General features: G+C 31.6%; 1 protein-coding gene and 1 non-coding gene across 2 annotated transcripts; one reads left to right on the forward strand and one right to left on the reverse strand.

The window, feature by feature from the left end:
* The first annotated feature begins 456 nt into the window (after positions 1-456).
* Positions 457-4868, forward strand: LOC125859525 (probable 6-phosphogluconolactonase 4, chloroplastic). The gene is made up of 3 exons (XM_049539294.1): positions 457-989; positions 1055-1190; positions 4185-4868. Exons 1-3 carry the CDS (start codon positions 625-627, stop codon positions 4647-4649), a joined length of 966 nt encoding a protein of 321 aa, XP_049395251.1. The 5' UTR covers positions 457-624; the 3' UTR covers positions 4650-4868.
* An 824-nt stretch (positions 4869-5692) lies between these two features.
* Positions 5693-5906, reverse strand: LOC125861059 (small nucleolar RNA U3). Its single transcript, XR_007445929.1, has one exon. It is a non-coding gene; the product is annotated as a small nucleolar RNA U3 (small nucleolar RNA).
* Between the last annotated feature and the right edge of the window lie 9244 nt (positions 5907-15150).

Here is a 15150-nt window from a genome sequence, read left to right on the forward strand (position 1 = left end):
TATGTGAGTTTCCAATAATAATATATATTTCTTTATAACTTTTAAAATTATCAACCAATATAGCATTCTAACCTCTAAACGATTCCTTAGCATTCTAAGGAATAAAAAAAACTTCTTGTTACTCTTTAAATTAAGCTTCATTTTAATCAAGTACTATGATATATGAAAGACCAAAGTAACATAACATCTATATATGAAGGATGAATGATAGTTTTTTTCTATATATTACAAACAATGGTAATCATTTATGGATAATTTATTTATAATTCAGCTAGTTAGAGTTAAATTTATGTAAATATTAAAAAGGTAGAGATATTAGTTATGCAATAATAATAAAATAGAGATTAAAATTATAAGGAATCAAAGAACAGTTTTTGTTACTCTTCAAATTAAGCACCATTTCAATCAATTTGATTACTACTTTTTGTTACTCTTTAAATTAAACACAACTATAATAAATAAAATACGGAGCATGATCGTTTTCTCTATATTTTACCAAAAAAAAATAACCACATTGAATGCCACGCCCAGCTGCTCACCAACCCAAAACCTCCAGCAGACTAACTTCTTTCTTTGTGTGTCGCCGATGGACCAGTCACTTCATTCTTATTTAATAGTAGTAACATGGCTGAGTGTGCACTGAGCCTAGTCTCCTCTTCTCCCGTTCTCTCGCGCATCTCGCCTACCCGATTCTCTCCTATCCGCCGACCTATTCTGTTGACCTCTTCGTTTGTTGTTGGAAAGCCACTTTTTTGCTCTCACCCGCATCGGAGAAACTCAGTGTTGAGTACAAATTCCTGGAGATCTCAGTGCCGTACAAAAGCATCAATGGCTGAGAGAGTGAGCGCGAAAGTGGAAGTGTACGATTCCGAGGAGGAACTTGCTGTGGCTCTAGCGAAGTACACTGCCGATTTATCGGAGAAATTTTGCAAAGAGAGAGATGCTTTTACTGTGGTTGTTTCCGGTGGTTCACTTATCAAGTCTCTCAGGTATTCATTGATTAATTCTATTCGATTCTACTAGTATTATTTTGGATTGCTAATGTTTGTCGCAGGAAATTGGTGGAGCCACCATATATTGATTCAATAGACTGGTCCAAATGGCACGTTTTCTGGGTGGATGAGAGAGTGGTTCCAAAGGATCATCCCGACAGCAATTATTTGCTTGCTTATGATGGTTTTCTATCCAAGGTATATTTGCTCCCCTTCCTACAATATAAGTATTGATTTTATTTATTGCTGCTGCCTCAGTGTGTAGTGTAGTTTCTTCATTAGCTTTCTTCCCATTATATTTCACCACTCCTCTGTTTATTTGTTGTTTTTCCCAACTGTTGTGATCTTTTGCTTGTTAGCCCGATTGAAATGTAGGACGCAGTAGGTTTATTGCACTAGTGATTTCTTCTCATTTGTTCAATCAGATACCCCTAGGTATTAGTAGAGGTGCCCGAACACCAGGTTATAAAAAAAGTTTTCTTTTTTTCTAGTTACGAGCTATGCCGATGGTCTCAATCTCCTTGAGAAATAAGTTTTGCGGGGGAAAATGTGAACAGAGACTAAAGTGCACAGTATTGATGGAGAATAGTTTTTCAGATTCTCATTCATCAACTCCAGATGAAATATTTGGGAAAATCAGTTGAGAAAGTAATTATGTGATGGCGTTAGGCCAGCGGGAACAAGGAATGCAAGTCATGCATACTATAAACATATCTTTTTCCGCAGTCCCATAGATTAAGAAATTAAGTAAGATAAGCCTGCTAATGTATCAGTGAGAACTAAAATGATATGATGTTCCCTGTTAAAATGTAATTCACACTAGATTTCTTATCTTTAACACATTTTGTGCACTCTCTGTTCAATAGATCAAATAATAAATGTTGCTCTTACGTGCTAGCACGAAAATCATTTAAGTTTCATGAGATCTACGAGGAAGAAACTTCCAGGGAAGCACCTCTCAAGATTCAGTTTAATGATCTACAGACCTTACTATTCCAAAATCTTAAGGAAGTAAAGATCCTTGTGGTAAGCTGCAACCAAAGACTGCTGCCTCTTCTTAGATAGAGCAAAGACAGTCGATGTTATTTGATTAAATGTGTGGTGACTCAGGTGCTTGGCTGGTATTTGACATCGTAAAAGATGACAATGCAGAAAGAAAGATGGCTCCCCCTTTCTACCTCTATGGGGTGTACAATATTTGCTTTCTCACGTTTACATTTGAGAATTACACAATTTCTATTGTGATTTGAGAGAAACATATGCTTTGCAATGGGCTAAAATGACAGGAGAAGCCGTCACAAGTAATTAGATTTCATAGGTAGGAGAAAGGACAAATAATTGTCATTAGAGATAAAATGAGTGTTTGCCAGAAGCTTTTTGACAAATTATGGGTAAGCGGAACCTACCACTGAGGTGCAGGGGAGAAGCACTTGGTATACGTAAGAACCTTGAGCCCTGCAACTGATACCCCTATTCACCCCCTTGGGATGTCGCCATTTGGCTTTAGCTCCATGTTGATTGGCCCTATCTTTTGGCACACTCGATCAATAATGTGCAAAGCTATTCTGCAAAATTAACCAATTTATCTATTGTTGTTTTATTTTTGGTGTAAACAGAATATTTTAGTACAAGCAGAAGATATCTTGGATGTTTTAGATTATTTGTAAGAAATAGTGGTGATAGGCGGCAATATAATTAGTCTGTAATACCTTTTGAAGGGGAACTACATATTTTGGATGTAGTATACCCCTGTGAATATATAGATTAGTGTTACTATCCTCGAAAAAAATAAAAAATTAACCAATTTATCAGTTTTAGTTTTTTTGACTTAGAAGGGGAAGTGAAGATACGCCCATCTTCGGCTCCTACAAAAAGCTAATCCCCTCTCTTTTTATTTGATAGAAAATAACGCTAGTTAGCCAGATCGAGTTTTATACTTAAGACATCCTTGTAAGTAAAGTGTGGTAAGTCTACACTTGGATGTGGATTTTAGATCTTTTGGGTGTGGGTTGGTGGGTTGTCATTTGAATAGTCTCTTCAAGATGGACGGAAGAAACAATCTCTACCTATGTGGATTCTCTCTCTCTCTCTCTCTCTCCATATATATATATATATATATATATTATTTATTTTATATTTATTTTTTTGTGGGGAGGGGGGGAGGGGGTTGGTCATATGTGACGAAGACAAACAATTGGTATACATGATCATATCTACCATGGAACCAACTGTGCGGAGAAGCTGTATGTTAAATAAGTTTTAGATTACATATTCTTAAGATATGTGATGATGTTACGTAATTCATGTAAAAACAACAAATGAAAAAGAAAATCTTTGCACTGTAGAAAATGTTGGAATAAACAGAATCCACTTTTTTATTAGAAAACATTGAAGTTTGCTTTTGGTTCACAGAATTCTGATATAAAATTACTTCTTATAGAAAATTACTTCTTATAGAACCTGTCAACCCCTGAATCCCTCCTTAAACAACTGAGGTCCCTTTTTTCTTTTGTGGGGGGTTTTGTATTATGAAAAATGATGGAATATTAGCAAAATACTTCAAACATTTACAATTGTAGAGATTACCTAATGAGAAATGATTTGGAGATTTTTGTAGCTAGAAGAGTTTAGTGGGGTTGAGGTTTAGAGGATCAACTGAAAAGTAATTATAGCTTAAGCACAATTGTCAATTGTGCATGTTGGGAAACTTAAAAGAGCAAAAACTGCCCAACTCAATACCATGTGGAGCTGCTGATAAGATCAGTTGGACACTTTATGTTGACTTCGCTGGATTCCTTCTAATATAAGGATGAATAAGTGGGTTTGAATTGCACCCTCAATGTTGACCTACTTACCTTCAGTTAAGTCTCTTCGTTATCCCGAACAAGTTGGGTTGTCGTGACATCTTATTTGGCAGTCTGACTAGCTCTGAAGCACAGACTATTTAAATAAAGATGGTTGTGAACTAAATTATCCAATTCGTATCAGAAAAGATGTTTAGTGATGCATGGCTGCCAAGGGCATCATTTTGGATTTCAATTTGCTCATAGTACTTGCTTCACATGTGAACTGCCCACATTGTTTGATCTTATTATGAATTATGATAGCTGTTACTTCATCATTATTCTAAGTTGACATCTTTAATTCTTTCTACCAAACTTCTAACCTCACCTTAACTTTTCTCTTTGGCAGATACCTATTCCTGCTGGTCATGTGTATGCCATAAATGATGCATTATCAGCAGAGGCTGCGGCAGATGATTACGAGACTTGTCTAAGGCACTTACTTAAGAGCAAGATTCTAGACATCTCTAAAGAGAGTGGATTTCCAAAAGTTGATGTAATGCTTTTGGGTATGGGTCCAGACGGACATATAGCTTCCTTATTTCCCGGGCATCCTCTTGTCCATGAGAAAGAAAAGTGGGTCACCTTCATCAAGGACTCTCCAAAACCTCCACCGAACAGGATTACATTTACATTCCCTGTAATAAACTCATCTGCAAATATTGCACTTGCTATAGTAGGTGCTGGGAAGGCAGATGTAGTGCATAAATCGCTAGGTGATGATAAAAGTTCTGATTTGCTGCCTGTGCAGATGGTTTCACCCGAGGGAGAATTAGTTTGGTTTTTAGATAAGGATGCAGCTTCGAAGCTGTAAGGATGAAGACGTGTGAGTTGCGTATTAGTGCTTCACACCTGTGTGTATTTTATTATTCTAATACATTCTGAAGAAGGGTTGTTTTTCCCAGTATTGTCTGTAAAATGTTGAGGATTCATATGCCATGATCCACTTTTTGGCAGTTTTTTCCTCACTTGTTTCTGTAAGGGTCCTTGACTATCAGGAACTCGGTAATAAAACTGCAGTTCATTCTCCTATTATATTTCATCTACAAGTTAGGCATGTGTACAGATTGTTTGCAACAGTAACAGGGTGTGATATACCAAATGCAAAGCAAAGCTTAGTAGGTGCTGTCCTCCTTTGTCAGCAATAAAACAAGTGATAGCTATTCATAGATTGTTACTTCTGTATATTACTATTGCTCAATTTACATACATTCAAAACTTGACAGTGCCAAACATTCAGTTTGTATTAAAATGAGTCAGCCGTTCAGGTGGAAAATACCATTACACACGTAACTGTAATAGTAAGCTTCCTAGCAGCTTTATTACTATGTAAGCAAACACCTCAATGACTATTTTGTCTTCTAATACTAGAATACAATCATATTATTTATCTACCATTAGAGTTAAGTGTACTTCTCCTCGCTTTATGCCTTTGGATCACAGCGTTGACTCTATGTCGAATAGCTTTGAGAATCATCCTTAGTCACTTTTTAACTACTAGCCTTCTTACTCGTTCAACGCCAAGAACTCTAAATTGCAGTCAGAAAACATCACTGAAAAGAAGGTGAAAAATGGCGACCCAAAATGGAAGCAAACAGTGCTGAAATAGAAAGTTAGCACAGCGAGAATTCGGAGAACGAAAGAGGAACAAAAAGAATGAGGAGTCTGTCAGACAGCCATGAGACCATCTCAAACCTCGCAAAGGTTCAAGAACGATCATCTACTGATGCCACAGCTCGAGGAGCATAGCAAAGAGAAGCTGAAAAATGGCGACCCAAAATGGAAGCAAACAGTGCTGAAACAGAAAGCTAGCACAGCGAGAATTCGGAGAACGAAAGAGGAACAAAAAGAATGAGGAGTCTGTCAGACAGCCATGAGACCATCTCAAACCTCTTAAAGGTTCAAGAACGATCATCAACTGATGCCACAGCTCGAGGAGCATAGCAAGCTGTTAATCACGCTCTAGTCACATGGCCATGCTTCATCAACCAGACTTGGTTTCCTGTCTCCTTAGAAATCAAGGATACAGTGGTACGAGCCTATAGAACAGATCCTGTTCAAGTAAGGTCGTGTCCATAGGTAGTAGTTGCTCAGTTTATAAACAACAGACATATATGTTGCAGCACCGATGTGGGACGAATCATACGCCTAACTATTTATATTTCCCTCTCTGGCAAATTGATAAAATGGAATAACGAAAAAGAAATCAACTCTGGGATTTTGATTTACGTTTAAAGGAAAAGAAAAAGGTACTTGATCAAGGAACAAGGAGCTTAAATTTCTCAAACCAAAAATTAAAAAACTCTGCCTCCATGATATTTTTGCATTGAACTCCTAATTTCCCTTGCAACATGCATCTTGAGCCAAAACGATATTTAGCTGAAGTGGTGATTTCTTTGAATTTTCCCGATATCTCAACTTGTGATAGAGAGCTTATTTTCCTTCTCCGGCAGTCTACTGTACCGGAGTTCCTTTTTAGGGCCAAAGAAAGGGGGTTTTTGGTGGCAAATTGTTTCCCTTTTGTTTTTCCAAGACGAACTATCCATCCTTGAAATTTGAATCTTAATTATAGACATTGTATCGGGTCGTTTGGTAGAACATATTAGAAAAAAAATTGCATGTATTAGTTTTATGTATTACTAGTAACTTATTTGATACATTTTTTTCAACCGATCTATAACTAATGCAAACTTAGTTATACATTTTAGTTGGTATTAAAGTATGGATAACTAATCCATGAAAATTCATGGATTTGTAATGCAAAAGGCTATTTGTCTATAACGTTAAACAGTTAAAAAATTTACTTAATTTTAATATGAATTTAAATTATGTAACAAATTATAGTTTAGATGATACCTGTCTCCACTAGTAATTCAATGATTTCAACTGATATTGCATATCCGTGCACATATTTTTAGACTATGACTGTTTCGAATAATTAGATGAACTTAGTTTACTCACGTTATTTTTCCATATGCCCAACGGGCTCTTCTTTTAGGCCCAAACTTGAAAGTTCAAACTTCCTCAAGCAACTTGTAAAAGCATATTTAGGGTGTGTTTGGTCCGATGGAAAATATTTTATTAAAAAGTAAGTTGGTTTCTCTCTCATCTTTTTGTGTCTGGTATGCAAGTAAAAAATATCATCTTAAACACAGTTATATATAATCTAGACTAATAATATGAGAGGTAAGGGTGAGGGTAAGATTTAGTTGTGTTGTAGACGAAAAGGGAGATATGGTCCTAACTAAATATAACACAAACGGTCATTCCATCTATATATCAGTTAAGTTGAATCAAGTCGATCAAATTCATTCTTATCTATAAATAAGGCAACAAATCGAGTACTTATGACTTTGTGGATGGAGAAGGATTTGAACCCCAGATATCTCGATATCTCTAAAAATAATTCGATTTTCAAGACCGACTCTTCCAACTATTCATCCACACCCTCAAAGGTAAAGGCTTATCTACGTGATTTGTTATGTTCTTTTGTGCCTAGCAGCTATCGANAAATATCATCTTAAACACACTTGTATATAATCTAGACTAATAAAATGAGAGGTAAGGGTGAGGGTAAGATTTAGTTGTGTTGTAGACGAAAAGGGAGATATGGTCCTAACTAAATATAACACAAACGGTCATTCCATCTATATATCAGTTAAGTTGAATCGAGTCGATCAACTTCGTTCTTATCTATAAATAAGGCAACAAATCGAGTACTTATGACTTTGTGGATGGAGAGGGATTTGAACCCCAAATATCTCGATATCTCTAAAAATAATTCGATTTTCAAGACCGACTCTTCCAACTATTCATCCACACCCTCAAAGGTAAAGGCTTATCTACGTGATTTGTTATGTTCTTTTGTGCCTAGCAGCTATCGAATGATTGTATTGTCTGTTGGTTAGCATAACTTTTCTAGTAGTACGAATCGCTATGCTTCACCTCTTTCTATATGATAATACATATCTTGGTTGTAGTGCTCCCTACGGGCAATAGCAAGAGAGTGAATAACGAATGATCCTCCAAACTCAAAATGTGATTGAGTCTGATTCAAGCGAGTGAACAATTAACGTGAAACATACGCGTAAAACTTAATTTTCTAAATTAGAAAAAAAAATGAATTTTTTTGGTTGTCCATTCTATTTCTGGTGCGTCCCATTTGATCAAGTAGACCAAAGTACAAGATATATAATACGCAAGACAAAGTGGTTCTTATAGATAGGATACGTCTCTTTATACGTAATTCTTATTTTATTATTTAGTAGCGGTTGTTGGGATCTCTAAATTAAAGAGTTGAAATAATTTTTAAAAAAATACATATCTTGTCGTTAAAGCAATTGCTCCTTGTCCCCAAAAATATATACTATACTATATATGTATAATATATAATTCTTAATGTGATTCAATAAGATCTTTTCTTATCCTTTTTATGTCTTTCTTGATGCCTGAACAAAGCACCTCAATTTGTAAAGTTACTTATCCACACTTATTTCTCTTTTGCGTTTTATATTACTTGGTCCCATATTTAATTTAATACACCCTGCATAAAATTATGATCATCACAATAGCAATATACAGAAATCTTTCCTATTTTAATTAATCATTTTTACTTATTACAAAACTCGTTCATTGATCTTGTCCACAAAAAGAGAGATCCAAGTAATTTGCAAATAATTAATGAAACTTCAACTTGCACAATCTGTCACGTACTCCACTTACCCGTGATGCAATGTTGTTTTGTAAAAAAATTCCTCAACTTGGTTAGAGTTCATTAATGTTTATTATTTATTATATAAGAAAGTGAGAGTTGTAAATAAACTATATACTATAAACAATTGAACGGCTTTGGTTCTTTGTAGTTAGTTGAGATCGTCAATGTAAATAAATTAATAAATTACGGCCTTCATGCTACAATTCCAATTCCCTAAATATACTTTTTTTTTTCTTCACAATTGATCAAGATTCAAGTGGAAACGCCACTTCTATACATGTGACATGAGCGTGAAAAGAATTTTATTTAATCCGCATTTTCAATTCGACGATAGTTAAGTCCATCTTTAATTATATAGCTTTAAGAGGTCGACAAAAATAGAAATAGAGTAGAAGGTACGGATACATTGAAATTTAATATATCTTTAGTTAAAATTCTATTATTATCTTATTTAAACTCCAGTAAATAAAAAAGGTTTAGATTTATAATTATGTAAACATTCTAATTTTAGATTCGCCTTTAAATTAAGCTGAGACAAGAGAAAGTAGAGGAGTGTGATAAGTGTAGAAAATAAAAGGAATAAAAATGTCCCCCTAGTTAATTTAGGAGTGGATGTTGTTGGCTTAATAATTGTGCTTTTGTTGAAGTTTTAATGTATAATAATGTTTAATAATAGGGTAATATACATATATGGACCAAACAACACCCTCGAGAGGCCTTTATTTAGTACATTATTGTAATATTTGTAAGCCACTGATCCATCATATATAGAATTTTAATTAATTATCATAATCAAAATGATTCCTGTAGCTGGATGCTTCAACAAATGCAAAACATTTATTATTTTTTAATATTAAAGTTTATCTTTATTTATTAAAAAAAAAAAAACTAAGACGTACAATTATAAAATTGGTAGCATGTTTCACTTCTTGAGCCTATATATATTGCAATTATTCATTTATTTGTATTATTTCTGACAAATGTAAAACTGAAAATAAAAAAGGATCATTTAATTAAGCGTACGTCACCAAGAGCATACTTTTGGTATCTTGATAACTGATTAGTTGATAGTACTAATTATATTAAAGAGAGTTAGTTGGAAATAAATAAAACACATTAAAATGCCAAAGACACGCGTCAGTCCACAGTCTACTCATCCATCATGTTTTCACTATGACAATTAGGATTGTTCAAAATTGAACCAAATTAATAATTCAAATTGAAAAAAATTATTACTTTATTGATAGTGGGTAATTGGTTTATTCGGTAATAGTTTTGATTATTTTTATATCGGATATCAATTCTTAAACGTTTGAATTTTTTATTAATGGGTAAGCCGAGTAGTATATTAATAAATTACATTTATATTATAAATTTTTTGATTAATATTTAATTTCATACTTTTATTTCTCACTGTCTCGGACTTTTGATAATTCTACAAGGTGTCAGTATTTACTTTGAACAAGATGCAATCTGTCAACTTATTTCATTTGGTTTGTTAGTTGTCACCTTATTTTAAAGTCATTTTCAAAGTTTTTTTTTGTGTGAAATCTTAATGGTTAAATCGATAATTGATAACGACAATAATCGATAAATTAATATTTTAATGGTTCAATAACAATTTAGCATATCTACAATCCAATAATCTATAAACTGAACCGATAAATTAAAATTAAACTAACCAATAAGTTCTTCTAAAGTTTTTATACCTTCGTTTAAACGTATTTTTGGATTCAAACAATTAATTGTTTCAATTTTAGCATATTTCTTTCCTTTTTTGTAGTAAAACTTTATTTGTTGGTCGAGAAGTGTATAATTTAATGACAAAGTTGAATCAAAACTTATTAAAGCGACCCAAATTTTCTTTTTCTTTGGAGGAATGGGCGTTGATTTCAAGAATCTGCTCTCAATAAAGTTAGGAATGGTACCAAAAAAAAAAAGCAAGGGGGAACACCATCATATCTTATCAAAAGCAAAAGGCACAACAAAAGAATTAAAAATAAGAAAATTAAAAAAAAAACTAAAAAAAACACATTGTTTAGAGTCATCTCGATTTGGACAAATAAAAAGAAGCAAATTTGAGTCAAAATAATCTGCTGCATATTCCTACCAACGCAAAAAGTGGTCTATTTAAACAAAACAAAATTAAAGAGCACAAAAATTTGGATAGAATACTAATTAGGAGTACCAAATAAGTATACTTACCTTTCATGTTTATATAATTAGTTTATTACTATAAAGTAAATTATTTACATTTTGCAAACTCTCAAAAACGAAGTACTCAAACAAATGATTTAAGAGGAGAAGATGTTTTGACTTGTTTTATTCTTGGTTCAATAGGAATAAATTTCCATATGTTTAAACATGTCTAGCATAAATTTATTTGTGCAATTTAAAACTTCATAAATAATAATTAATTTTTAGAGATATGATCGAAAAGTGAAAATTACAAATTATTATGTTGATCTATGTGAAATTACAAATTTTGATAGAATTCGGTAATTTAATTAAATTTATATATTTATATTAAAAGTTCACTTAATATGCACGAATAATCTACCAAAAAATGATGAGCAAAAAAAAGTTGTGATCTACAAGCTATAAACATAAAATCCTGAATCCAACTTAACATATCAGCAGCTTTAATCCTTTTGTTGTTGAGTATTCGGATGTTTTTCAAATTTCCAATATAGCTTCAAGACATATTTAAATTTTCATGATCAAACACTGATTTTCAAATAAAGTGAAAATATTTCGAGGAAAAATGAAAAAAAGAAAGAAAGAAAACTGTGGCAAAACGAATCCTTTATTTTAATTCTTTATAGTAAGTTCTTTTGTTTTTTTTACTAAGCGCTTTTGACTTTTGCAGAAGTTAGGCCAAATAAACTATAAGATCGGTGGATGGAGCAGTAGTTTTTTTGTTTCGTGTCCCTTATCAACAAAAATTAGTTAAGACTTTGAAGCATAGAAATACCATTGATACTAACTAGTACAACAAAATTCAAATACTAGCTTTTTGACCTATATTGTTTACGTGTTGCACCACAATTATGGGGCGATTCACCCGATATTTGATATTTATATTAGAGTTTGACTAATTTGAATTGTGCATTGCAGAGTCCAATTTTGAAAGCTTCCAACATGATTCTTTTTCTATTTTCAGAGCTCGGACTCAAAATTTCTGATTAAAGATGGAGAAATCTCAATCATCCCATCACAACACATATTGATGACGCGTTTATGTGTTTTGCTTGCGTGCGTAGAAAGCTTGCAATTCGTGGTGAGTCACAAAACTTTTTCAACCCAAGGCCGAATGTAGCGCAATAAAGCTCGCTTGTCTGGTAAAAAATGAAAAGCAAATCATGGTGAACATTCATTCATATTATAATGAACTATTTAGTACCAAATCTCATTCTCATATACTAACACGTTCTTTTTGTTACTAGTATATTCATTTCCCTTCTATATTGAGATTTGAATAATTGGGATTAAAGTGATTTTACACATAAATTACAATTCACCGGTAATACGAAGCAAGTTTTCACTTTGAAAAATAAAATAAATAAATTTAATAATAATGTGTCAAGTCAAACATGAAGTAAAAATGGAGGGGGAGTATATTTAAGTATATGCTGAGCAAGGGTGTAAATCGTAATGAACAAGAACTAACAGTTATTAAAGTCACCATCAAAAGATGTGGTGCAGTGAATGAGGTTGTTTCTCTTTTAATCATAAATTCGAATTCAAATCCTAAACAAAAAATTAGTAGGGAGCACTCTCGATGAGTAATACCTTACATGATATGAATCCAGATTAGTTGACCTCTATTGTAGATATCAAACACCAAATAAAAAATAAAAAAAAACTATTGCATGAAGTCACCCCCAAGTTTGGGGTCTGTTTGACTAGATGATCCATGTACCTACAAGGTTAGGAGGAAATACATTTTATTTGACATTTACGTTAGAAATCGAAATTTAATTATTCAATATTATTAAGAAATTATAGATTTAAATTAAATTCGGATTAAGTTAGAAAAATGAGAGATTAAAAAGGATAACAAGGAATAATTACCGTACAATTGTCCATCATCGACAAAATCATCTTTTTAAGCAAATAAAAGATAAGAAAAAAAATTGTTTATTCAAAAAGGTAATTTTTTAAAAAAGAATATAAATTTTATCATATTTTTGTATTGTAATTTATTTTACAAGTTTAATACAACGTCTAAGTTTTCACAAGATTGATCCAGTAGTTGAAGTCTTGAAGATGTGGAGTGAGAATTTTAGCAATCATGATTTAAATCATAGTAGCAGTCTAGCAGAGCAGAGGCACATTTTTAGAATGAAGATTATTTTACAATACTCCACCAAATATTTAAGTAAATATTATACTATGTATTTTCTTTTTAAAAATATGTGTCTGTATTACTTTCTGATGGTATGTATTACTTTTTGATAGTAATGTGCGATTCAAATTTAATCGGAGCTTCAATGTGAACTTCGAACATCGAGTGGAAAACTAAAAAAGAAACAGGCAGCATAACGTCAACATGTGTGTTTGTGCTTCTGCCTATTTTTCTTTATTATATGGGATTCATAAAAAAAAATTATAGGCTTTATGTATATTTTGTATAATTTTATTTACTTTATTTATTTTTATTTGTTCACTTTAAATTTTATATGTCTTTTAAATTAATAATTATTTTATCACAAATTTTATATTAATTGATATACAATTTTACATTTCGGAATAATCATTCGAACAATAAGTAACTAATTGCATATTCTTTTTGTGTTGACATGGAAAAGACAAAAAAGTATTTGTGCCGTGTGTGGTTGCTTATTTCTTTTCACTTCTAAATTATGTGATTAGCTATAAAAATTGTTATTTACATTTTTTAGAAAATATTTTACTCTAATTGAAATTAGTGTTTGACCATGAAAATTCAAAATTCAATTTGACGTTACATTTCAATCCTGAAAACAACTTATAGTCTATTTTCTAACTCACTTTTAAAATAACAATACAAATATAAATATTATTCTACATATCATACAAAATATAACTAATTATTATAAAAGTTAATGTACATTACCTAAAATAATACAGATTAAACATTATTTTGGGACAAGAAATAATTAAAGTGTTTAGATCTCCATAATCACATATGCATGCCCACATGCATATTCAAGATACCACATTACCACTTATGCTACAAACACATGTCTTGATTAATTGATGACATAAATTGAATTTAAATGAAAGAAATATAATCCGTAAAAGTTAATGTAATATATCCCAATTTATTTGGATTGAAGTCAATTATTTTTATGTCTGTATCTGATAAGAGAAATGAGCCTTATCATGCATCGATCGGTTCGGTTTGGTTTTATGTATTATCCGTTCGGTTTATCGGTTTTCGATTTTTAAATACTTTAAACCAATAACGAACCAATAAGATAATTTTTTATCGGTTTTCGGTTTATCGGTTTTGGTCCTTAACGGTTCGGTTTTCGGTTTAACCAATAAGAAAATGCTTATAAAACAAATATATGATTTCTCTAATAAATTTGACACGACAAGATAATAATGTAACTTTACAAAAGCTCATAAAATAGCAATAATAATAACAAACATGAAAAGAACTATACATGTGTAAGACAAAGAGAAATCAAGAAGAATATGGTTCTTACTTTAGGTTTTGACGATTTGTATAATGTAAAGTTGTGAATTCAAAGTCACAACGAAGTATGAATTGATGGCTAAATGACAAAGACATGACTATTAAGATATTGAGAATAATATTTACTAATATGTATGTATATGTAAAAGTAGTAAATTACTATAGTCTTAACTCTTAATGGGTTATCAGTTTACCCAATAACCCAATATTAAAAACCAATACCGAACCGATAACCCGATAATTTTTTTTATAAAACCATTAAGAAACCGTTAACCCAATAACCCAATAACAATAAATCAATAACACTTTTCTCTGTTCGATTTATCGGTCGGTTCGATTTTTGCACACCCCTACCATCAACACAACAAACTACTACAATTTTCATCAAATTGTGCAATCTAATAAACAAAAAATATCGTATGTTGAACTAAAAATTCATAAGATTCAAATTTAGATCCACAAATTCATGAAACAAAAGTATCTTTGTAATATGGCCAGGTATTCAATTAATCGTTGATGATATCTTAAAGAAGTTATGTATATATTTAATTGGGTATAATATGATATTGAAAAACAAGTACACTAAACTAATTTAAATGAAACATGTGTTACAAGTTTAAGAAGCTAATCATGTAGTAAGCCATACATTAACACCTTGTTTGGATTGTTGTTAACCATAGTATTATACAATTTTGTTAGTTTAAATATAATATTTATTTTATTATATCGTATTGTTTAAATCCTTTGCTAGATAATAACAAAAAATCCCTTCTACAATGATCAATTTAGTACTTTCTCATAGTAACTTTATTGTATATCTATTTTTTTATATATAAATTTATTATTTTAAATTATTAATATATAACAATAAAAATATAATATAATTTAATAAAACATTATATTTATTTATAATAA

The sequence above is a fragment of the Solanum stenotomum genome, chromosome 3 (assembly GCF_019186545.1).
Source record: "Solanum stenotomum isolate F172 chromosome 3, ASM1918654v1, whole genome shotgun sequence".
Taxonomy (NCBI): domain Eukaryota; kingdom Viridiplantae; phylum Streptophyta; class Magnoliopsida; order Solanales; family Solanaceae; genus Solanum; species Solanum stenotomum.

Excerpts from the sequence above, each read along its gene's own strand:
- LOC125859525 (XM_049539294.1), top strand. The coding sequence starts at position 625 with ATGGCTGAGTGTGCACTGAGCCTAGTCTCCTCTTCTCCCGTTCTCTCG. Across the intron at positions 990-1,054 it reads TCACTTATCAAGTCTCTCAG|GAAATTGGTGGAGCCACCAT; the intron begins GTATTCATTGAT and ends TGTTTGTCGCAG. Across the intron at positions 1,191-4,184 it reads ATGATGGTTTTCTATCCAAG|ATACCTATTCCTGCTGGTCA; the intron begins GTATATTTGCTC and ends TCTCTTTGGCAG.